At 44.6% G+C, this 26,196-nt stretch overlaps 1 protein-coding gene across 3 annotated transcripts in view; it reads left to right on the forward strand.

The window, feature by feature from the left end:
* The window catches only part of LOC137509743 (cyclic AMP-responsive element-binding protein 3-like protein 3), a 638,953-nt gene extending 613,724 nt beyond the window's left edge, over positions 1-25,229 (forward strand). For 2 of the 3 annotated variants that reach the window (XM_068233852.1, XM_068233854.1), the window contains one exon: positions 22,416-25,229. In XM_068233852.1, the coding sequence (XP_068089953.1) occupies positions 22,416-22,801 (386 nt within the window). In that variant the 3' untranslated portion in view covers positions 22,802-25,229. The remainder of the gene's footprint in view (positions 1-22,415) is intronic. The other variant, XM_068233853.1, reaches the window with a different exon arrangement.
* Positions 25,230-26,196: the final 967 nt, after the last annotated feature.

A 26,196-nucleotide genomic window follows, 5' to 3' on the forward strand; every position in this document is an offset into this window, starting at 1 on the left:
CATCTATCCCCCTGATCACCTGTCAATCACCTGTCAATCACCCATCAATCACCCGTCAATCACCCCCTGTCACTGCCACCCATCAATCAGCCTCTAACCTGCCCCTTGCGGGCAATCTGATCACCCCCCCACACCAATAGATCGCCCACAGATCCGACATCAGATCACCTCCCAAATCCATTGTTTACATCTATTCTCTCCTCTAAACACCCACTAATTACCCATCAATCACCCATCAATCACCCCCTATCACCACCTGTCACTTTTACCTATCAGATCAGACCCTAATCTGCCCCTTGCGGGCACCCAATCACCCGCCCACACGCTCAGATTGCCCTCTGACCCCCCCTTATCAATTCACCAGTGCATTAATTACATCTGTTCTTCCCTGTAATAACCCACTGATCACCTGTCAATCACCTGCCAATCACCTATCACCCATCAATCACCCCCTGTCACCCCCTGTCACTGCCACCCATCAATCAGCCCCTAACCTGCCCCTTGCGGGCAATCTGATCACCCACCCACATCATTAGATCGCCCGCAAACCCGCCGTCAGATTACCTCCCAAATGTATCGTTTACATCTGTTATCTTCTCTAAACACCCACTAATTACCCATCAATCACCCATCAATCACCCCCTATCACCACCTGTCACTGTTACCCATCAGATCAGACCCTAATCTGCCCCTTGCGGGCACCCAATCACCCGCCTACACGCTCAGATTGCCCTCAGACCCCCCCCCCCCCCCCCCTTATCAATTCGCCAGTGCAATATTTACATCTGTTCTTCCCTGTAATAACCCACTGATTACCTGTCAATCACCTATCAATCACCCATCAATCACCCCCTGTCACTGCCACCCATCAATCACCCCCTGTCACTGCCACCCATCAATCACCCGCTGTCACTGCCACCCATCAATCAGCCCCTAACCTGCCCCTTGCGGGCAAACTGATCACCCACCCACACCAATAGATCGCCCGCAGATCCGACATCAGATCACCACCCAAGCGCAGTGTTTCCATCTATTCTCTACCCTAAACACCCACTAATTACCCATCAATCACCCCCTGTCACTGCTACCTATCAGATTAGACCCCTATCTGCCCCTAGGGCACTCAATCACCCGCCCACACCCTCAGAATGCCCTCAGACCCCAGCCCTGATCACCTCGCCAGTGCATTGCTTGCATCTATTCCCCCCTCTAATCACACCTTGAGACACCCATCAATCACCTCCTGTCACCCCCTAGCACACCTACCCATCAGATCAGGCCCCAATTTGCCCCGTGTGGGCTCCTGATCACTCGGCCAAACCCTCAGACCCCCTTCCGATCACCTCCCCAGTGCATGGATTGCATCTATTTTCCCCTCTAACCACCCCCTGAGACACCCATCAATCACCTCCTGTCACCCCCCTAGCACTCCTATCCATCAGATCAGGCCCAATACAACCTGTCATCTAAAAGGCCACCCTGCTTATGACCGGTTCCACAAAATTCGCCCCCTCATAGACCACCTGTCATCAAAATTTGCAGATGCTTATACCCCTGAACAGTCATTTTGAGACATTTGGTTTCCAGACTACTCACGGTTTTGGGCCTGTAAAATGCCAGGGCGGTATAGGAACCCCACAAGTGACCCCATTTTAGAAAAAAAAGACACCCCAAGGTATTATGTTAGGTGTATGACGAGTTCATAGAAGATTTTATTTTTTGTCAAAAGTTAGCGGAAATTAATTTTTATTGTTTTTTTTTCACAAAGTGTCATTTTTCACTAACTTGTGACAAAAAATAAAATCTTCTATGAACTCGCCATACACCTAACGGAATACCTTGGGGTGTCTTCTTTCTAAAATGGGGTCACTTGTGGGGTTCCTATACTGCCCTGGCATTTTAGGGGCCCTAAACCGCGAGGAGTAGTCTAGAAAACAAATGCTTCAAAATGACCTGTGAATAGGACGTTGGGCCCCTTAGCGCACCTAGGCTGCAAAAAAGTGTCACACATGTGGTACCGCCGTACTCAGGAAAAGTAGTATAATGTGTTTTGGGGTGTATTTTTACACATACCCATGCTGGGTGGGAGAAATTTCTATGTAAATGGACAATTGTGTGTAAAAAAATCAAACAATTGTCATTTACAGAGATATTTCTCCCACTTAGCATGGGTATGTGTAAAAATACACCCCAAAACGCATTATACTACTTCTCCTGAGTACAGCGGTACCACATGTGTGGCACTTTTTTACACCCTAAGTACGCTAAGGGGCCCAAAGTCCAATGAGTACCTTTAGGATTTCACAGGTCATTTTGCGACATTTGGTTTCAAGACTACTCCTCACGGTTTAGGGCCCCTAAAATGCCAGGGCAGTATAGGAACCCCACAAATGACCCCATTCTAGAAAGAAGACACCCAAAGGTATTCCGTACGGAGTATGGTGAGTTCATAGAAGATTTTATTTTTTGTCACAAGTTAGCGGAAAATGACACTTTGTGAAAAAAAACTATTAAAATCAATTTCCGCTAACTTGTGACAAAAAAATAAAAACTTCTATGAACTCACCATACTCCTAACGGAATACCTTGGGGTGTCTTCTTTCTAAAATGGGGTCATTAGTGGGGTTCCTATACTGCCCTGGCATTTTAGGGGCCCTAAACCGTGAGGAGTAGTCTTGAAACAAAAATGACCTGTGAAATCCTAAAGGTACTCATTGGACTTTGGGCCCCTTAGTGCAGTTAGGGTGCAAAAAAGTGCCACACATGTGGTATCGCCGTACTCGGGAGAAGTAGTACAATGTGTTTTGGGGTGTATTTTTACACATACCCATGCTGGGTGGGAGAAATACCTCTGTAAATGACAATCTTTTGATTTTTTTACACACAATTGTCCATTTACAGAGGTATTTCTCCCACCCAGCATGGGTATGTGTAAAAATACACCCCAAAACACATTGTACTACTTCTCCCGAGTATGGCGATACCACATGTGTGGCACTTTTTTGCACCCTAACTGCGCTAAAGGGCCCAAAGTCCAATGAGTACCTTTAGGATTTCACAGGTCATTTTGAGAAATTTCGTTTCAAGACTACTCCTCACGGTTTAGGGCCCCTAAAATGCCAGGGCAGTATAGGAACCCCACAAATGACCCCATTTTAGAAAGAAGACACCCCAAGGTATTCCGTTAGGAGTATGGTGAGTTCATAGAAGATTTTATTTTTTGTCAAAAGTTAGCGGAAATTGATTTTAATTGTGTTTTTTCACAAAGTGTCATTTTCCGCTAACTTGTGACAAAAAATAAAATCTTCTATGAACTCGCCATACTCCTAACGGAATACCTTGGGGTGTCTTCTTTCTAAAATGGGGTCATTTGTGGGGTTCCTATACTGCCCTGGCATTTTAGGGGCCCTAAACCGTGAGGAGTAGTCTTGAAACGAAATTTCTCAAAATGACCTGTGAAATCCTAAAGGTACTCATTGGACTTTGGGCCCTTTAGCGCAGTTAGGGTGCAAAAAAGTGCCACACATGTGGTATCGCCGTACTCAGGAGAAGTAGTATAATGTGTTTTGTGGTGTATTTTTACACATACCCATGCTGAGTGGGAGAAATATCTCTGTAAATGGACAATTGTGTGTAAAAAAAATTAACAAATTGTCATTTACAGAGATATTTCTCCCACCCAGCATGGGTATGTGTAAAAATACACCCCAAAACACATTATACTACTTCTCCTGAGTACGGCAATACCACATGTGTGGCACTTTTTTGCAGCCTAACTGCGCTAAGGGGTCCAAAGTCCAATGAGCACCTTTAGGCTTTACAGGGGTGCTTACAATTTAGCACCCCCCAAAATGTCAGGACAGTAAACACACCCCACAAATGATCCCATTTTGGAAAGTAGACCCTTCAAGGTATTCAGAGAGGGGCATGGTGAGTCCGTGGCAGATTTCATTTTTTTTTGTCGCAAGTTAGAAGAAATGGAAACTTTTTTTTTTTTTTTTTTTTCTCACAAAGTGTCATTTTCCGCTTACTTGTGACAAAAAATAATATCTTCTATGAACTCACTATGCCTCTCAGTGAATACTTTGGGATGTCTTCTTTCCAAAATGGGGTCATTTGGGGGGTATTTATACTATCCTGGAATTCTAGCCCCTCATGAAACATGACAGGGGGTCAGAAAAGTCAGAGATGCTTGAAAATGGGAAAATTCACTTTTTGCACCATAGTTTGTAAACGCTATAACTTTTACCCAAACCAATAAATATACACTGAATGGGTTTTTTTTTATCAAAAACATGTTTGTCCACATTTTTTGCGCTGCATGTATACAGAAATTTTACTTTATTTGAAAACTGTCAGCACAGAAAGTTAAAAAAATCATTTTTTTGCCAAAATTCATGTCTTTTTTGCTGAATATAATAAAAAGTAAAAATCGCAGGAGCAATCAAATAGCACCAAAAGAAAGCTTTATTAGTGACAAGAAAAGGAGCCAAAATTCATTTAGGTGGTAGGTTGTATGAGCGAGCAATAAACCGTGAAAGCTGCAGTGGTCTGAATGGAAAAAAAGTGGCCGGTCCTTAAGGGGTAGAAAGCCCTAGGTCCTCAAGTGGATAGACAGTAATGGTATGTTCTGCGCCTTCTAGCCAATGTCGCCATTCCTCAAAGGCCAACTTAATGGCTAGACGTTTCCTATTGCCTATATCGTAGTTCTTCTCTGCGGGTGAAAACCTACGTGAAAAATAGGCACAGGGGTGTAATCTTCCCTGCAGCCCAGAACGCTGAGACAGCACAGCCCCTACCCCTACCTCAGAGGCATCTACCTCCACAATAAAGGGGAAGGTGGTGTCGACATGTCTCAAAATGGGTGCAGCACAGAACAATTTTGAAGGTTGAAATTATGTACCCCAGAAAGGCAACAGTGGTTACTTCGAAAATGCATTTCTCCAGTTTAGCGTACAGCATATTTTGTCTCAACTTCCGTAACACAAACTTAACATGCTTTCTGTGCTCTGAGAGGTTGGATGAGAAGATTAGTATGTCGTCTAAGTAAACTAGGACGAATCTGCCCAATACTTCTCTAAAGACTTCGTTAATCAGTTCTTGAAAGACGGCCGGGGCATTACACAACCCAAAGGGCATCACCAGGTACTCGTAGTTCCCGTCGGGCGTGTTAAAGGCCGTCTTCCACTCATCACCGTCCCTGATCCGCACAAGGTTGTATGCACCCCTTAAATCCAGTTTCGAGAAAATCTTAGCATTGGTGACCTGAGTAAATAAATCGTCGATTAAAGGCAAAGGATAGCGATTTTTTACTGTAATTTTATTCAAGCCACGATAATCAATGCATGGACGGAGGCCTCCATCCTTCTTTTTCACAAAAAAGAACCCTGCCCCTGCCGGGGACCGAGAAGGGCGAATAAAACCTTTGGCCAAGTTCTCTCGGATGTATTCCTGCATGGCCAATTTCTCTGGCCCAGATAAATTATAGAGATGACCTCTAGGGGGCATACAACCAGACCTGAGATCAATGGGGCAATCAAAAGGACGGTGTGGAGGAAGTTTATCTGCAGCCTTGGGACAAAACACGTCTGCAAATTCTGAATACTGATCTGGCAATCCCTCCATGTGAATCTTGGTTTTACCAAAGGTTACTTTTGCTAGACAATGATGATAGCAATGGGCAGACCAGCTAGTTAGCTGACCCGTAGCCCAATTGATCTGAGGCGAGTGAATTTGTAACCATGGCATGCTAAGAATGATCGTGGAGGATGCCATTCGTAACACGAAAAATGGTAAACTTTCTTTATGCAACACCCCTATTGTGACCCCCAAGTCTGGGGTCTGGGAGAGAGGGTGGTTACTCTGCAGGGAGGAATCATCCACTGCAGTGACCCGGATCTGTTGTTTCAGTGGGGAGATCGGAATCCCCAATTTCTTAGCAAATTCATAATCCATAAAATTAGCTGCTGAGCCAGAATCTACAAAGGCCTCAGTAGTCTCTGTCTTATCCTGCCAGGATATAGTACAAGGGAGAAGAAAACGTTTATCATCTAGAGGTAAAGACTGCACGCCTAGGGTATTACCTCCGACTACACCTAGGCGGCAGAGTTTCCCGACTTCTTGGGACAATTCTGCACTTTATGACCCCCTTCTGCACAGTACAGACAGAGCTGCTCTGTCTCTCTGCGTCTTTATTCCACCTGAGACAATCTCGACCGACCAATCTGCATTGGTTCCGGTGGAGGTGAAGCAGGAGGAGATGAAACTGAAGGAGACGCTGCGTAGGACAAGTATCTCACATTGCTCCTACCCCGGGTCTGTCTTTGATATCGTAAATGACGATCAATTCTGATAGCCGATGAAATGGCCTCAATGGATTTGGGCTCAGGATGACCCAACATCAAATCAGAAACTGCGTCTGACAACCCTGATAAGAAACAGTCTAAAAGAGCGAATGAGTCCCATCTAGCAGCCACTGCCCACTTTCTAAACTCTGCAGCATAGTTTTCTACCGGACCTTTGCCCTGCCGTAACAACTTGAGCTTCCGCTCAGCGGTAGAGGCAATGTCCGGGTCATCGTAAATTATAGCCATAGCTTTAAAAAATTCTTCCACCGAGGTCAGGGCCTTATCCCCCACGGGAAGACTATATGCCTAAGTCTGGGAATCCCCTGACAATAGATCTATCCCAGACAAAGAAAATCCCCTAAAGAACCGCACCACACAACTTATAATGTAGAAAATATGAACATGAGCATTTATTGAACAATGGGTTACAGGAATGATATAAAATCAAATTAAAAACATCAAGCCCGGATACACACAATAATAAATAACAAATCACTGTATAAATGACAATAGTATGGCCCCATCCCTCCTCAGATCCCCAAAATATATCTATAATAGACCCAAGAGGTAAGAGACCCTCTTGGGTCTATTATAGATATATTTTGGGGATCTGAGGAGGGATGGGGCCATACTATTGTCATTTATACAGTGATTTGTTATTTATTATTGTGTGTATCCGGGCTTGATGTTTTTAATTTGATTTTATATCATTCCTGTAACCCATTGTTCAATAAAAGCTCATGTTCATATTTTCTACATTATAAGTTGTGTGGTGCGGTTCTTTAGGGGATTTTCTTTGTTTGGGATAGATCTTGGTGTTTTTGATCCCCCTTCTGCACACTCATTATATGTTTATTCATGAGCTATATCATTATTGTTTTGGTACTGGTGCTACCCATTATTGTGTCTGTCCCCTGACAATAGAGTCTTAATAAAGGTTACTCTCTGTGCTACGGTTCCTGACGAATTAGGCCTTAAAGAGACTCCGTAACAAAAATTTCATCCGGTTTTCTTCCATCCTACAAGTTCCAAAATCTATTCTAATGTGTTCTGGCTTCCTGCAGCACGTTCTACTGTCACCATCTCTGTAATAAATCAACTTATCTCTCTCCCGTCAGACTTGTCGGCCTGTGTCTGGAAGGCTGCCAAGTTCTTCAGTGTTGTGGTTCTGTGATGCATCTCCCTCCTCCAGGGCCCTCTCTGCACACTGCCTGTGTGTTATTTAGATTAGTGCAGCTTCTCTCTGCTCTATTATCTTTTACAAGCTGGATAAATCCTCCTCTGAGCTGGCTGGGCTTTCACATACTGAGGAATTACATACACGCACAGCTGTCTGCACTCTGCAGGAAGAAACAGCCTGACACTTCAGTGGAAGATAGCTGCAGGGGGAAAGAAACACACAAATGATCTCTTGAGATTAGAAAGGAAGACTGTATACAGCCTGCTTGTGTATGGATGTATTTTCTATGTGTGGACATACTGTACATCAACCTACTTCCTGTTTTGGTGGCCATTTTGTATGTTTATAAACAAACTTTTTAAAACTGTTTTTAACCACTTTTAATGCGGCGGGGAGCAGCGAAATTGTGACAGAGGGTAATAGGAGATGTCCCCTAACGCGCTGGTATGTTTACTTTTGTGTGATTTTAACAATACAGATTCTCTTTAACTCAAAGTATGATAACACTCTGTTTCTAAAATTCCGGAAGTCAGATCTGTGACCAGAAAACCTTTCAGGTACAGACATGCGTATGTCTGTGCTAGGAGGAGATCACACTGCATTCACAGCAGTCTGAAAGACTTATACAGTCCCAGACAAAGTGTTGATTTGGGTCTGGTGACTGTTCAGCACTCGGGTGTAATTCTCCACCGTAGTGGTGAGTGCATCAAGACGGCTGCTGAGTGCGTCCATTTGGTTTGGTCTGCCGTTCTGTAACGATTGGTGTCAGCACGCAGAGAGAATCTGATTATTGGTGATCTGCAGTATCACCAAGAATACAGATATATACCCGATTATTGATGATCTGCAGAATCACCAATAATCATGGCCGGATTTGTGGGCAGGCCACAAAGACTAGGGCCTAGGGCGGCAACGTGGCTGGGGCGCTGTTGCAGCTGACAGATCAGCTGTTTCAATCACCAGTCTGTGTGGCCGCCGGACTTTCGATCTAGTGCCGCTCCTTCCCGTTCGCTAACCTCCCCGCACTTTGCAAACATAAATCCTCCTCCTTGCGGTTGCTGTGGCTTGCAGGCCTGCCCGACATCAAACAAACAGCGGCAGCTAAATAGCGGTGCTTCTTTCATCAGAGCGATGAGATAGCGAGCAGTTCCCAGTGACGAGCCGTGTACAGGAAGTTAGCGGTAATATCACTTCCTGTATTTGAATTACACGGCGCGTCACTGAGAACTGCTCGCTGTCTCATCGCTCTGATGAAAGAAGCACCGCTATTTATCTGCCGCTGTTTGTTTGATGTCGGGCAGGCCTGCAAGCCACAGCAACCGCAAGGAGGAGGATTTATGTTTGCAAAGTGCGGGGAGGTTAGCGAACGGGAAGGAGCGACACTAGATCGCAAGTCCGGCGGCCACACAGACTGGTGATTGAAACAGTTGATCTGTCAGATGATCTGTGGGGGGGGGAGTCACTGCTCAGCTCTCGGTCGGAGGGCATCTATCAGCGGTGTTGTGTATGAGGATCCACGACACATGCAATGTGGAAGCTAGTGGGGCCCCTTCCTATGGACATTTGTGGTCACCTGAGCTGGGACACTTGCACTCAACGTATGCATGCCAACACAAGCAACCTGCAGATGACGTGATCTGTGAGTATGGAGGGCATATGTCTTTGAATGCTGGCTTTGCTGTGCATATGCATTGCCTTGCTTACACCTCACTCACTGCATGCAAAATATACTGACTAGCTGCTCTGCTGTGTGCCTTTGTGTTACAAATTGTGATCTGGATATGTAAAGATTGAGCATGAACAACACTGTCACATGGAGCTCTGTTGTGGAGAACTGTTCCCAGTTGGAATTTGTTAGAGTACAGAACTTGCACTGTGCAATAAGCCCTATTTGCATCCTATTTTGTGGGCCCATCTGCTATTTTGCAGCAGTGCTGTTATTTTATTTTAATCCATTTAGCTGATACCTGTGCATAATTGTAAATATTTTTAATGTTTGCTATTCCAATGTTTCTGATAAATAAAAATAGGTTTATTACTGTGGTGGCTGGCAAAGCCCCATTTATAGCAGCGAGGTCTATAAAGCATAGGTCAGGTTGATGTCCTTTCAGTGACTAAATGTTTGTGTAAGGAGGCAAATACCCCCCCCCCCCTTGTCTTTTTTTTTTCTTAACCCCTACCTTCCTAATACCTATCTACATCACTCTAGCCATTGGTGTTCTGTATGTGTGCTACCTGCCAGGACACCAGCAGATACAGATACAGTGAGAGCAGCCCCTGAATGACATCACTTGTTGGAAAGCGTACTGTCCTGCGCAATCCCCATTGTGCACACTTAAAACAGAGATGTATGTGGGGGGAGGGGTGGGTGGATGCTGTGTCAGGGGGCGGCTGGCAATATTCGGCCTAGGGCACTAAGCAGTACAAATCCGGCCCTGCCGATAATACAGATATATTGCTAACCTCTGGACACCTATAGGTATGTGAGTGTTTGGTGTAACAGTAATACTTTGAGACATGCACCTGCTGAACAGGTGAATAGAAGCAGCCTGGAATACTGCTCTTGAGGCACAGGAACCTTCCAGCAGCCTGAGACTCTCCAAGGGGTGGAGTCAGGCTGGAGACAGGAAGGACCAGAGAGTGAGTGACACCTGGAGGTGGATGTCACTATCAGATCTGGAGACTCTCTCTTAAACGGAGAGATAGCTCTCGAGGTCGGGCACGCCTGGTCGGCAACACACTGACAAACAAAGTACAAAGAGAGAAGGCTGATTCGGTATTCAAGGCAAGCAGGGTCTGGCAACGGAATATCAGATATGCGAGGTACCGAATCAGGGATCAGAGGGATAGTCAGGAAAGCAGAAAGCCATAACAGATATCAACAAAGCCTATTCTGGGTGTGAGGTTCTTGGTCTCTACACCCCGGAACTAGTCTGATGAATAATAAATTATAACACACGTTCAATAGTCTGGGTGTGAGGTTCGTGGTCTCTACACCCTGGAACTAGTCTGAAGTATAACAGATGATAACGCAAGTTCCCTAGTCTGGGTGTGAGGTCCGTGGTCTCTACACCCTGGAACTAGTCTGAAGCAGTGGCGTCCCTACCATAGGGCGCAGGGGGGCATGGCGCACCGGGTGTCAGACACCCAGGGGGGTGTCGCCACGACCCCCCACAGCAGCACAGCAGGAGGGGGAAGCAGGGCTGGAAGGAGGGGCTATGGAGGCAGTGGTGGGGAGGGGGGACATATCCCCCCCTCCCTCACCTGGGACCCCTCCTTCTGTCTCTCTCCCCCTCCAGAAATTAGCGGCGACAAGTGCGAGGCGGCCGGAGGCGTATGGACAATTACTCACCTGATTTCCGCATTCCACGCGTGCAGCGCAGCGTCATGACGTTACAGGTCTCCGTCTTCAATGCCGCCCACTGTGCTTCCTGATTAGCGGAAGCACAGTGGGCGGCATTGGAGGCGGAGACCTGTAACATCATGACGCTGCGCCCCACGCTTGGAACGCGGAAATCAGGTGAGTAATTCTCTGTACGCCTTTGGCTGCCCCGCACTTGTCGCCGCTATCTGGAGGGGGAGAGAGACAGAAGGAGGGGTCCCAGGTGAGGGACCCCTCCACAGTCCCTCCATCTAGCCCTGCTTCCCACTCCTGGGGCACCTACACTGGGGGCAACTATACATATTGGGGGCAACTATACCAGCTTACTGGGGGCAACTATACTAGCTTACTTGGGGCAACTATACTAGCCATACTGGGGGCAACTATACTAGCCATACTGGGGACAACTATACTAGCCATACTGGGGCAACTATACTAGCTTACTGGGGGCAACTATACCAGCTTACTGGGGGCAACTATACCAGCTTACTGGGGGCAACTATACTAGCTTACTGGGGGCAACTATACTAGCTATACTGGGGGCAACTATACTAGCTATACTGTGGGCAACTATACTAGTCATATTGGGGGCAACTATACTAGCCATACTGGGGGCAACTATACTAGCCATACTGGGGGCAACTATACTTGCTTACTGGGGGCAACTATACTAGCTTACTGGGGGCAACTATACTAGCTTACTGGGGGCAACTATACTAGCCATATTGGGGGCAACTATACTAGCCATATTGGGGGCAACTATACTAGCTTACTGGGGGCAACTATACTAGCTTACTGGGGGCAACTATACTAGCTTACTGGGGGCAACTATACTAGCTTACTGGGGGCAACTATACATATTGGGGGCAACTATACTAGCCATATTGGGGGCAACTATACTAGCCATACTGGGGGCAACTATACTAGCTTACTGGGGGCAACTATACTAGCTTACTGGGGGCAACTATACTAGCCATACTGGGGGCAACTATACTAGCTTACTGGGGGCAACTATACTAGCCATATTGGGGAAACTATACTAGCCATACTGGGGGCAACTATACTATCCATATTGGGGGCGACTATACTAGCCATACTGGGGGCAACTATACTAGCCATACTGGGGGCAACTATACTAGCCATACTGGGGGCAACTATACTAGCTTACTGGGGGCAACTATACTAGCTTTACTGGGGACAACTATACTAGCTATACTAGGGAAAACTATACTTACTGGGGGCAACTATATTAGCTATACTGGGGGCAACTAAACTATACTAGCTATACTGGGGGCAACTAAACTGTACTGGGGGCAACTATACTGGCTGGGGCAACTATACTAGCTATACTGGCTGGGGCAACTATACTAGCTATACTGGGGGCAGCTATCCTGGCTGGGGGCAACTATACTAGCTATACTGTCTGGGGGCAACTATACTAGCTATACTGGCTGGGGGCGACCATACTAGCTATACTGGGGCAACTATACTAACTTTACTGGGGCAACTATACTAACTTCATTGGGGGCAACTATACTAGCTATACTGTGGGCAACTGTACTAGCTATACTGGGGGCAACTACACTAGCTATACTTGGCCAACTATATTACCTACACTAAGGGCAACTATACTAGCTATATTGGGGGCAACTATACTAGCTATACTGGGGCAATGGCAGTGCCATTCTCTAAGCACCCCTAAAGCAACCTCCAGCGTGAACTGACTTTCGGCGTCTAATAGACGCCGTGTCAGTTCACTGACAGCAGCAGCCCACAGCTGCGGCAGAGCAGGGCTACAGTAAAATGGCGTCTGAAGCCCTGCTCTGGAGACTTTGAGTCTGCAGTGCAGGGCTTCGGGCGCCATTTTCCCATAGCCCTGCTCTAAGCGCGGGAGTTTCAGTTGCTGGCTGGCTGCAGAGGATTGTGGGAGCTGCGCCGGACGGAGGCCGGGACAGGAGGTCTGCTGCTGCTTCAGGTGAATGTTTTTTTTTAATTTATATTAGCAGGTGTATCAACTGTTCTGGCCAGGTCTGCTACATGATTGAAGTGTTTTCTGGCCAGGTCAGCCACATGATTGCATGTATTTTCTGGTCAAATCTTCCACATGATTGCATGTATTTTCTGGTCAAATCTGCCGACATGATTGCATGTATTTTCTGGTCAAATCTGCCGACATGATTGCATGTATTTTCTGGCCAGGTCTGCTACATGATTGAAGTGTTTTCTGGCCAGGTTTGCTATGTGATTGTATGCATTTTCTGGTCAGGTCTGCTACATGATTGAAGTGGTTTCTGGCCAGGTCTGCCACGATTGCATGTATTTTCTGGTCAAATCTTTCACATGCTTGCATGTATTTTCTGGCCAGGTCTGCTACATGATTGAAGTGTTTTCTGGCCACGTCTGCCACATGATTGCATGTATTTTCTGGTCAAATCTTCCACATGATTGCATGTATTTTCTGGTCAAATCTGCCGACATGATTGCATGTATTTTCTGGCCAGGTCTGCTACATGATTGAAGTGTTTTCTGGCCAGGTTTGCTATGTGATTGTATGCATTTTCTGGTCAGGTCTGCTACATGATTGAAGTGGTTTCTGGCCAGGTCTGCCACGATTGCATGTATTTTCTGGTCAAATCTTCCACATGATTGCATGTGTTTTCTGGGCAAATCTGCTACCATGATTGCATGTATTTTCTGGGCTAATCTACCGCCATGATTGCATTTATTTTCTGGGCAAATCTACTCACTTTACGTGTATTTTCTTGAGAAAACCTGCACAATTATGTGAATTTTCTGGGAAAAGGCTCACCAAAACTTGGGCCCACTGTCTTTGCATTGCACTTTCAACGGAACCTGAGGTGAGAATAATATTGAGGCTGCCATATTTCTCTCCTTTTAAGCAATGCCAGTTGCCTGGCTGCCGTGCTGGTCATCTGCCTCTAATTCTTTCAACCATAGATCCTGAACAAGCATGCAGCAGGCCAGGAGCTTCTGACAATATTGTCAGAACTGACGAGATTAGTTGCATGCTTGTTTCTGGTGCAATTCAGTTCACTACTGCAGCAAAATAGATCAGCAGGGCTCCCTATTGTTTAAAAGGAAATAAATATGGCAGCCTCCATATCACTCTCATCCCGGGTTCACTTTAAATTAGTTAGCTCAGCCCTCATCTGGTCATGGCCATGCCCATTTTTCACCGCAGTGCGCTTCGCGCGCCGCAGGTTATAGCCACACCCATTTTTTTTTGGGGGGGGGGTGTCTTTTAATACCCAGCACTGGGTGTCACATGCCCTAGGTACGCCACTGGTCTGAAGTATAACAGATGATAATGCAAGTTCCCTAGTCTGGGTGTGAGGTCCGTGGTCTCTACACCCCGGAACTAGTCTAAGCATAAACAAAATAACAATACAAGTAATCTGGCTCAGTGTGAATTCCCAGGTCCACCTGGTTCAAACACACTGTTGGATCTGACTAAGGTCTGAGTGCTTCCACGTAGTGATCGCAACGGCAGACAACTTGAGACTGGCCAGCAGTAACTATATATGGAGTAGTGCTCTCCGGCACCACCCCTGATTGATCAACCAATAGTATCCTGCTCTGGAGTCAGCTGAACGGCGTGATCAGCTGACCTCACCTTGCCCAATATAAGAGTTCTGCCTCTCAGTGCGCGTGCGCGTGTATTCCTAAGCATGTGTGCACTAACAGACCCAGCAACACCAGACACGCTGCCGCGTGCAAACCGCCGCGCTGGACGCAGAACCAGCCGCCTTACTGTTGTTACATGCGGCGGCTTTTCCGCGTTCTGCCCTGTTACCAGACGCACGCCTCCGCGTGCAAACCGCCACATTGGACGCGGAAACAGCCGCCTCCTCAGCAGCACACGCGGCGGCTTTTCCGCGTTCTCTCACAGCTACCTTAGAGGTGTATGCATTGTGCACAGGGATGGAAAAAAAATAAAAAAAAATAAAGCTACATTAACTCTTTGGGGACCGGCTGCCTAACCCCCCTTAAGGACCAGGACATTTTACATGCGAGAGGGCGCATTTGGGGGGTCAGGCAGACAGATCCCCAGTATAGATAGCTAGCCATTGGTGCCCCTCTTGTAGCCAGATGTCCCCCCCTGTAGCCAGCAGCCTTTACTCGCCTCTCAGGCTCCAGGGATGAGCAGCTGTAGACCCCTCCGCTCTGGCTGGCGTCCCCGCTCGTACGGACGTTAAGTTCTAGGTTGTAGCTTGATGACGTCATCAAGCCGGGACCCAGTACTTACGTCACAACGAGCGGGGATGCTGGCCAGAGCAGAAGGGAGCGACGATCGTCAGGGGAACGTTAGGAAGGTGAGTGGATTCTCTTCTTCCCCTCCTACCGCCGCTGCTGTAAAAGTGATCACTACGATCCGCCGGTGATCAAAGTGATCAGGAGCCATACGCAATGACAATCTCCCCTCTTGGGTGTGCACGATCATGGCGGGACGCTTCGTTAACGACTACGTTGAATCTACGTCCAGTCAGGGCAGCAGCACCACCTGCTGGAGGTAGATTCGTACTGTGTCGGTCCCCATTTGGTTAAAATCTTATTTATCAGAACTTTAACCTCCCTGGCGGTAAGCCCGTGCTGAGCACGGGCTATGCCGCCGGAAGGCACCGCTCAGGCCCCGCTGGGCCGATTTGCATAATTTTTTTTTTGCTACACGCAGCTAGCACTTTGCTAGCTGTGTGTGCAATGCGATCGCCGCCGTTACCCGCCGATCCGCCGCTATTCGTTGCGCCGCGGCCGCCCCCCCCCCCCCCAGACCCCGTGCGCTGCCTGGCCAATTAGTGCCAGGCAGCGCTGTGGGGTGGATCGGAGTCCCCTTTGACATCACAACGTCGATGGCGTCATCCCGCCCGTCGTCATGGCGACGGGGGAAGCCCTCCAGTAGATCCCGTTCTCCTGATCTCCGATCGCCGGAAAAACAATTTTTAAAAAAACGCATTTGCTGCCCCCTGGCGGATTTTTAGCAAACCGCCAGGAGGGTTAAACCCTAGAAGAACATAAGATAACACCCTCCATGTGTCTCGGGGTCAAGGTGGACGAGACTAGAGCAAAGATTAATAATTTACTGGCTAAAAACTGTTCTAAACACTATTAAAGGTTTGAAAATATTATGAACAAATTAGGAAAAATCTTAGCTAACCTTCTTACAAAGGAAAGAGCAGAGATTCATTGAAAGTGTGCAGAGTGACAAAGGTGGAACTTGTTTCAGAACAGAGGAAATAGTCAATTGTTTTCGTACATCTTCATGCAATAAATTATATAATTTGACTCGCCTGCTGCCTATGGTCCACGCCAGGGGTCTCAAACTCAATTTACCTGGGGGCCGCAGGAGGCAAAGTCAGGATGAGGCTGGGCCGCATAAGGAATTTCACAATCGCGGCGCATCGCCGCCTCTGCCCGCCCCTCTCACTCTTCCTTCACAGAGAGGGGCGGGGAGAGGCGGCGATCCGTTCGGCGATTGACGTCTGGAGGGGCAGAGCTAAAGCTGAAAGCGGTGCCCCTTCCAGGAAATGCCGGCGGATTGCCCCCCGGTCGATTTGCAGCCCTCGTTTAGCGGCGGGGATGCGGCGGATTACTTGGGAGCACTGAAGCGAACTATAAGGAAGCTTTTGCTGGCGAGGGCCACAAAATATGGTATCGAAGGCCGCAAATGGCCCGCGGGCCGCAAGTTTGAGACCCCTGGTCCACGCCAACCCGCCATCCTTGCTGAATATACCCCGTTGTAGATTATACAGAGATGACATAGCCGGAGGAACCAATTACTAGCAAAGAATTTGATAAAGTAGTAAAGCATTTAGCTAGAGGTAAATACCCAGAATTGGATGGCTTCCCCAGGGAAACTTTTGCAGATGTATTAGCAGAACACTTTTGTATAATTAATTCAAGCAGCGGGTTAGAAACATTCAGTGAAGAAACCAATAGAGCAGTCATCTCCGTTATGCCAAAAAAGGGCAAGCCAACCAATAACTGTGCCAATTTTAGACCCATCTTAATAATTCATTTAGATGTCAAAATGTACAGTATGGTAATGAGGACTGTAAAGGTAATTGACAAATTACTAGGCCCTCAACAGTCAGGCCACAGGAAGGGAAAACATATGGTCGACAATATATAATCGGCACTGAATTTTATCCACCAGTACCAAATGGACAGCAGGGAGGCAATAGCCATGGCAGTTGATGCGTAAAAATACTTTGATAGGCTTAATAGATCATTTCTATTCCTGGCATTAAGGAAGTGATTTGGGGAGGGCTTTACAGTATATATAGATTTTAAAATAAACTACTGGTGTATAGTAATCAAACTGCCTGTGTAAAAGTCAGCCGTTTGCAGTTCACTACCAATAAAAAACAGAGACAGGCAGGATTGCCCACTCGCCCCGATACTTTTTATTTTGGCACTGTAGTTTTTATTTCTATCTGTACAACATGATACACAGATTGATGCCAAAAAGAGCGTACTGTGCACAGGAAGGCTAATTTTCTCAAGGAGTGCAACTTGCCAATACCAGTAGTAGATCCAATACAAGAGACAGAGCGGCTGTGCACATCGAAATAAAACATCACTTTTATTCCAAGAATTTAAAAGGCATACATCAAGTCTTCAGCAGACAATGGAGAGAGGTACAGGCAGTTTAAGGAGGTCGACCTCCCTAAACTGCCTGTACCTCTCTCCATTGTCTGCTGAAGACTTGATGGGGCTAAAGATGGGAGAACAAAATCTTAAAGAGGAACTCCAGCCTAAACAAACATACTGTCATTAAGTTACATTAGTTGATGTTGTGAAACTGTTAAAGAAACACCAAGCCATTCCAGTGCTGCTGAGTAGATTTTTAGTCTGGAGGTTCTGATTGCCTACACAGATGACTTGCTGTTCCTACTGAAAAATCCAGTTAACTTCCTAGCTAAGCTGTCAGCGACATTGGCTTAGCAGTTGGCTGATGGTGTAATGGTTAAGGGCTCTGCCTCTGACACAGGCGACCAGGGTTCGAATCTCGGCTCTGCCTGTTCAGTAAGCCAGCACTAATTCAGTAGGAGACCTTTGGCAAGTCTCCCTTACACTGCTACTGCCAACAGAGCGCGCCCTAGTGGCTGCTGCTCTGCTCTGGTGCTTTGAGTCCGCAAGGAGAAAAGCGCAATATAAATGTTATTTGTCTTGTCTATCTCAGACTTCAGAATAAATATTCAAGTCTATATGTGGCTAACTTTATAAGTCTTCTAAAGGAATGTAAAGATAAGCTTTTGTCATGGAATAACCCCCTCTACATTATGCTACATTATACATCTACTATAAAGAAAAATAAATTGAATATAGCATTAAAGAACAACTGAAGTGAGAGGGATATGGAGGCTGCCATATCTATTTCCTTTTAAACAATACCAATTGCCTGGCTGTCCTGTTGATCCTCTGCCTCTAACACTTTTAGCCCTGAACAAGCATGCAGCATATCAGGTGTTTCTGACATTACTGTCAGATCTGACAAGATTAGCTGCATGCTTGTTTCTGTTGTAATTCAGACACTACTACAGCCAAATAGATCAGCAGAGGCCAGGCAACTGGTAACATGGCTGCCTCCATATTCTTCTCACTTCAGTTGTCCTTTTAGTAACCCCTTACTTCTACCATAGTTACCCAAATATAAACTTTAATTAAAAAAATGTGACATATTAAAAAAAGACATAAATTGTTAACTTAGGGACTAAACTTTTTTATTATGTATGTCAAGACTAGGGATGCTCATCCGATTCCGCGGAATGGAGATTTCCGCGATTCCGGTCAGAAATTGGCTATAGTGGCAATCGGAAATAGCGGAATTTCTATGCGGTATTCCGTCGGAATTTAAACAGAAGTGTGTAAAAGCTGCATTAGCCAATCAGAAGAATTGGAAGGGGATAGACCCATCACAGAAGCTTAACCTTCCCGGCGGTAACCCCGAACGTAGTTCGGGGTAAGCCACGCAGGAGATTTTCTCAGGCCCTGCTGGGCCGATTTGCACAATTTTTTTTTTTGCTAGCTGCGTGAGCACACCGATCGCTACCGCCCCGCGCCGATTCGCCGATATCGGCTGCGCCGCCCCCCCCCCTAGACCCCTTGCGCAGCCTGGCCTATCAGCCCCAGGCAGCGCTGAGGGGTGGATCGGGACTCCCGGTGACGTCATCCAGCCCCGTCGCCATGGCGACAGGGAAAGCCCTCCAGGAAATCTCGTTCTTTGAACGGGATTTCCTGATCGCCGATCGCAGGGTAGGGGGATGTCGCTGCACAGCGGCTATGATGTAGCAAGCCCTAGGCTCGCTACATGATTAAAAAAAAAATACAAAAAAAACGGCTGCGCTGCCCCCTGGCGGTTTTCAATAGACCGCCAGGAGGGTTAAAACATGCTGATTTCTGCATTAAAAACTGAATTTCTGCACCAATTAGAGTCTTAACAAAACCAACCAATCCTACGTTAGCAACCAGCTCCTAGCTACCTATCATAAGCTATCCCATCCATTTTGTATATAAGAGAGGTGTGACAGTCACAAAGCTTGTGGGTTTCAGTCTGGTGTTGGAGAGAGGAGAGACAGACCCATATTAGTTGTTTCAACATAAAACAATAGTCTTTTTAACCATTTCAGCCCGCGGGGACTTTTCACCTTATGCATCGGAGCAATTTTCACCTCCCATTCATTCGCTAATAACTTTATCACTACTCATCACAATTTATTGATCTATATCTTGTTTTTTCCGCCACTAATTAGGCTTTCTGTGGGTGGTTCATTTTGCTAAGAGCAAACCGAGAAATAATGAATTTTTTCCATTTTTTGTCTTATTAATCCTGTTAAAATTCATTTACGGTAAGTAAATGCATTTTAACAGGATTAATAAGAAAACAAATGGAAAAAATGCATTATTTCTCAGTTTTTGCCCATTATAGCTTTAAAATAATCCATGCTACCATAATTAAAACCTATGTTTTTTATTTGCCCGTATGTCTCGGTTATTATACCATTTAAATTTTGTCCCTATCACAATGTATGGCGCCATTATTTTATTTGGAAATAAAGGTGCATTGTTTCCGTTTGGCGCCCATCACTATTTACAAGCTTATAATTTAAAAAATGTTTTTAGCATACCCCATTCAAAAGCATATTTAAAAAGTTCAGACCCTCTCCAAAAAAAAAAATTATAAGGACTGCTGTGGAACCACCTCTAGGTCCCATGGCCTACGACAACTCCTGCTGCTCCAAAAAAAATTGTGATGACCGCCGTGAAACCACCTCTAGGTCCCATGGCCTATGACAACTCCTGCTGCTCCAAAAAAAAATTATAATGACTGCTGTGAAACCACCTCTAGGTCCCATGGCCTACGACAACTCCTGCTTCTCCCCCAAAAAAAATTATAAGGACTGCTGTGGAACTAACTCTAGGTCCCATGGCCTATGACAACTCCTGCTGCTCCAAAAAAAAATTGTAATGACTGCCGTGGAACCACCTCTAGGTCCCATGGCCTACGACAACTCCTGCTGCTCCAAAAAATAAATACATTTGTAATCAGGATTGTGATTCAGCCACTCCTAAAGCCAAAGTTATCAGCAGGACTGCCAGGGAACTGGTATTTGTTTAAAAGGAAACATCCATTAGGTTCCTTTTAACATTGTGGAAATGGTTCCCCCGGAATGCAGAAATCCGCGGAATACCGCGGGGATCCACCGGAATGTAGCAGTGACGGAATTTCGTTACAGCGGAATGGGTAATTACCGCGATATCGGAAATCGCCTGTTCCGATCATCCCTAGTTAAGACTGTATTTACGGTTTGTTTTTTGTTTGTAATTAGTGACAGACGCAAGATTGAAAAAATAAACCTTTATTTCCAAATCAAATATTTTTGCCATACATTGTCATAGGAATATAATTTAACCTCTTGAGGACCACAGGCTTACACCCCCCTAGTGACCAGGCCATTTTTTACAATTCAGGCCACAGCAGTTTTAACAGCTCACTGAAGGTCCATACAATTTAGCACACAAATGAATCTTGTCCCCTTTTCATGCCACCAACAGAGCTTTCTGTTGGTGGCATCTGATTGTTTATGCAACCTTTTTTTTAATAAATTAAAATGTTTGGTTTATTTTTAATACAAAATGGCTATTTTTCCCTCCCCCCGAGATCCAATCATAGTGGTCAGCTCTCATCGGCCTCAGCCCATGAGAGCGATCTGTTTGTGAGCCACTCCTGAGAACAGCTCAGTGACAGAGCTGTCCCCTGTACAGCGCTGCACAAGTACTTCCAGGCTTTTTTTCTTTCCATTTTACAGCCTGCCAGCCGCGATCACGGCTGGCAGATTGTTTACGGAGCGCTGCTCCGTAACTCAGCAGGGATGCGTAATCTTCGTCCCCAGGACTTGACGTTGATCAAAGTTAGGCGGTCCTGGGGGAGCCACCTTCCTAACGCCTATCAGTGTTAGGCAGTCGGGAAGGGGTTAAATGGTGTAATAACTGGGACAATCGGGCAAATAAAATAAGTGGGTTTTAACCACAGTAGCATGTATTATTTGAAAACTATAATGGCTGAAAACTGAGAAATAATGATTTTTCTCAATTTTTTTCTTATTTGTCCTGTTGAAATGCATTTAGAGTAAAATAATTCTTAGCATAATGTACCACCCAAAGAAAGCCTAATTGGTGCTGAAAAAAACAAGGTAAAGATAATTGTGTTGTGATTAGTAGTGACAAAGTTATTGGTGAATGAAAGGGAGGAATGCTGAAGGGTGAAAATTACTCTGGTCCTTCCAGGACCACTGTCACGAAAATCTTAAAATGTAAAATACATGTAAACACATACAAAAAAGAAGTATGTTTCGAAGTATGTTTCTTCCTGAGTAAAATGAGCCATAAATTATGTTTCTCCTATGTTGCTGTCACTTACAGAAGGTAGTAGAACTCTAACATTACTGACAGGTTTTGGGTTAGTCCATCTATCCACAGGGGATTCTCAGCATGGCCTTTACTCTTTATAAAGACACTCCTTGAAAAAGATTTATAAAAAGAGCACACTGCACACTTTTTTGGCAGTTGGACAGAGCAACTGCAATTCACTAAGTGCTTTTGAAAATAAAGAAAACCCTGATTATCCTCCATGAGAAGATGAGCTAGTTCAAAACCTAACGGTTGTGTCAGATTTCTCCTACTTGCTGTAAGTGACAGCAACATAGGAGAAAAGTTATGGCTCATTATACTTTGAAAGAAACATACTTCTTATCGGTGTATGTTTACATATATTTCAAATTTGAAGATTTTCATGACGGTGGTCATTTAAGGGTGAAAACCCTCTCAGTTGACACATTTGTTAAATTGCCACAATTGTGTATGGCTAAATTTAATAGCAATAGAATGCAATCACTTTCAATAATGGAAACAATCAAATCCAGTCAAAAATTGAAAAACTGAAGTGTGTGGTCAGCATAGGTGATCTAATGCCCCTTTACCTTTTAAGTTTTCTCCAGGTCCTTGCAGAATTCCGCCTTTTCAAGAGTGTTTCATTTTCCATCTGAAGATGAAGATACAGCACAGTGGAGGTATCCACATAGCCAAATACACAAAAAGGAACTAAAGCTGCAGAGTTCATTGGATGTGATTTTGTCTAATCAAACACAGCGGTCAGTTCAAGAAAATCAGATTGAAGCACAGAATCAGACAGAGCAACTTAATGAAGAAGACATTCTTCAGATGAATGACAGTATTGGAAAGGAATTGATTGAGCTTAAGGGTGATTCTGTGACCCCCCAGGTTATAATGCAGATTTCTCTCAAAGAAACTTCTAACCAGGGCAATGTGATTGCCAGTTGCGTAAATGTAACAGAAAGTGATGAAAACGTCTGACTGTGTCTGTAATCTACTTTGGATTGTTATGTCTGGGAAACTCTAGAAAGCCAAATAAAATAAAAAATAATAAAAAGCAGATACCCTCAGACAATACATTTTAAAGACCACATAGTCACAGGCAAGTTATTATAAAATATGATCTCTTCTCTCAATAAAGGGCACTTTAAGCATTCATAGTGATGAAATAAATTTGTATGTCCAAATGTTGAAAAATGACTGCATAAAATCAGTTTTAATTTGTTATTGAATAATAAAAATATTTCACAGTGAAACCTAACCTTTAGGTGTTATATGTGAGTGTTTAAATAATAAAATATGGACAACACGAAGTTGCATACATCAAAATGGTATAAATCAAACTATTTAATTCATGAACCAGGCTTTGTATTTTTGTATGCCCAACTGTTCAAATAAAATTATATAGAGCAGGCAATTAATTAGATATATCAATAGAAAATTTGGTATTCCCCACCAAATAAATGAAAATATGTTGATGTCTAGCTAAGTTCAATAAGTTAAAACTGTGGGAGTGTTGTTTGACAGTGATGTCATTGGTGGGATGTACTTCCTGTGTACTGAAGTTCCCCATTAGGTCCTCTGCTTTTTGATCTGCTCTGATTAGTCACTTCTCAAGTCCTATTTGTGGATTGGTTAACATTTGAACGTGTGGCCATATAAAAGGAGGTATGTGCTTTATTTACACGCATTGTAGACTGGAACAGACACTCTACTTCCAAACAATGGGTATCCTTGGAACAATCACTCACCCCTTCCACTCTTCATCTGCTCCCCTGGGCCTCAAATAACCCTAAACACCAATGGTCCTCCTCATAATTAGTTTACACAACTCTTAAAATACTACAGGCAGCCAGATCCTCCCAACAGATTTCCCCCTGGCCTACACCTCTCTTTCCTATCTTTAACGACCCAGAGTTTCCACAAGGCTGTTCCCCGCTCTACCTCAGGGAGTGGAGGACATTACCACACTTTGATATCAGTAGGCTCCATAAGGACCAAAAATGGCTCACCCTAACTGAACTTAGATTGGTATTTAACAGCCAGTCATTGGATTGGTGGGGCCTTCTCCAAATCAGACATCTCTTAGCCTCATTAGATGTAAACACATCACACAGAACCATTAAGACACCCTTTGAGGATGCATGTTTGGCAGCAGGCCCCATCAAACAAACCTTGTCCTTAATCTATAAACTTTTGATTGACAAACCCCTAGATGACCTACAATATCTGAAAGAATGGGAAAAAGACCTGGGCGTCAGATTTTCCAAGAAGGAGAGAGCTAACATGTGCATCTTTGCACATAAATCTAGTGTGGCAGTCTGCATCCAAGAAATCAATTATAAAATACTAGCACCTTGGTACTATACGCCCTTACGAATTAGTCAGATTTTTCCACTCAAAGACCCTTATTGCTGGCGTTGTAAATCTGAGATGGGATCCCTGATACATATCCTATGGAACTGTAATAAACTCTCTCATTTTTGGAAAATGGTTGAGAAAACGATCAGAGAAATGACAAACAGAGACACACCTTTTACATTCCAGTTTTATTTGTTACATATACATAACTGGAAAATGAAAGCTTACAAACAATCTGTCGACAGACACATTTTAAATGCGGCTAAAACAGTCTTGGTTAGACTCTGGGGGAAAACCACTGTACCCTCCCTTACCTTGGTGATCCAGGAACTAGACCAGATCCAAAGTCTAGAGAGAGATAGGATGTTTCTCATAAATAAACAAGAGCTGTTTTCCAAGACTTGGAACTTATGGTCTGTATATAGAGAATCAGAAGAGCTGAGAGAAGCCATATCATAGTTGAAAAGAGGCCCTTGAGAAATAACAGACTGTGTTCCCATCATACCCCTCCTGGTGTTTGTCATGTATACACCCAAAAATCTTGACTCTGTAATGTAAACCCCCCTGTCCCTACCCTGAACCGGACCAGTTCATGTTCTGTTTAAAACCCTGCTACGTTAGCAGTAGAAGCTAATCCCTCCAAAGATTTTATGATATATACTAGAGACAAGGAGGGTGAAATATCTTAGAGGTTTTCATACAACCTAACCCCAACCTTTCGCTACGATCAGTTTTTTGCTATTAACGTATGGTTTTTGTATGCAAATTAAGAGGATTCTGCTATACTTGACATGATGGACTTGAACCCCATATGATGATATTTTATTGTACCGTGTCAGTTGACTTGTTTGTACCTCTTTCTCAATAAAGAATTTGAAAAAATAAATAAATAAAATAAAAGGAGGTATGAAAACACTGTTTGTCATTATGAGCTTGCAACTTGAAGAAGAAGCATGTCGCTTCGAAACAGCGGGCTGTAGTTGCCTTCAGCCCTATCTTTGCTATGTAATTTTATTGCACAAATAAAAGAGCTATCTTTTTCACTTTAGCAGTGCTGCTGATATTCCTTTTTGCTATTTTTGAACTTGATGAGCAACAAGTTCTGATCAGCTATAGCACGCTTGTCTCCAATTAGAGTGCTGTGTCAAACAATTGGTTTGAATAAGTTCAAACTGAAAATCTTTCAAATTATCCAACTGCATTTACAGTATTTTACAAAAGGGAGAACACCTGACCTCACTTTTTTGAAAATATTTTATTATATCTGTTTATGGGATAACATTGCAGATCTGGAGATATATATTACTTTAATACAATGTAAAGTAGTCAGTATATAGCTTGCATAACAGTGTAATTTTGCTGTCCCATCAAAATAATTGAACAGAGCCATGTTTTTTTCTTTTCACTGACCATAATATAATTTGACTGCCCATTTTCATCAAAACAACTGATCCCATTACTTAATGTCTTTCTAACCCAACAATTAATCTTAATATACCCAATTAACTAGTTGTGTCGTATCCCCTGTTTACTAATTGATCAAATGATCTAGTCAGAACCTCCATTGTTCATCCCCATATTTTTTTTTAATAAATACCAGTGCAGCTTATTCAACCGACAGGTGTAGCACTTGCAGCTGAGATGCTACGTTCCTATCCCCTCACTTTTTAATACAAATACTGATGTTTTATATAGCTGTTTATCAGAGTCTTAAGCCTAGTACACACTTCCAATTTTGATTGTCCAACCACTGACCACCTCTATGTAGTATGAGAGTTCACCTGCACAATCTGCTCAGAGTATTCAAAATCGGGTGACCCTCATACTACATGGAGGGGGCAATATTGGCCAATTGTTGGCCAATCAAAATTGGAGGTGTGTACTAGGCTTAAAGGAGTCATCAGGGAAATAAAAAAAAATAGCTTTTCTTACCTGGAGCTTCAGCCCCTAGCAGCCTATGTGTCCCTCGCAGCAGCTCCAGTCCAAGCAGGTCTCCCATGGTCCCCTCAGTAGCA

Source organism: Hyperolius riggenbachi, chromosome 1, assembly GCF_040937935.1.
Source record: "Hyperolius riggenbachi isolate aHypRig1 chromosome 1, aHypRig1.pri, whole genome shotgun sequence".
Classification (NCBI taxonomy): domain Eukaryota; kingdom Metazoa; phylum Chordata; class Amphibia; order Anura; family Hyperoliidae; genus Hyperolius; species Hyperolius riggenbachi.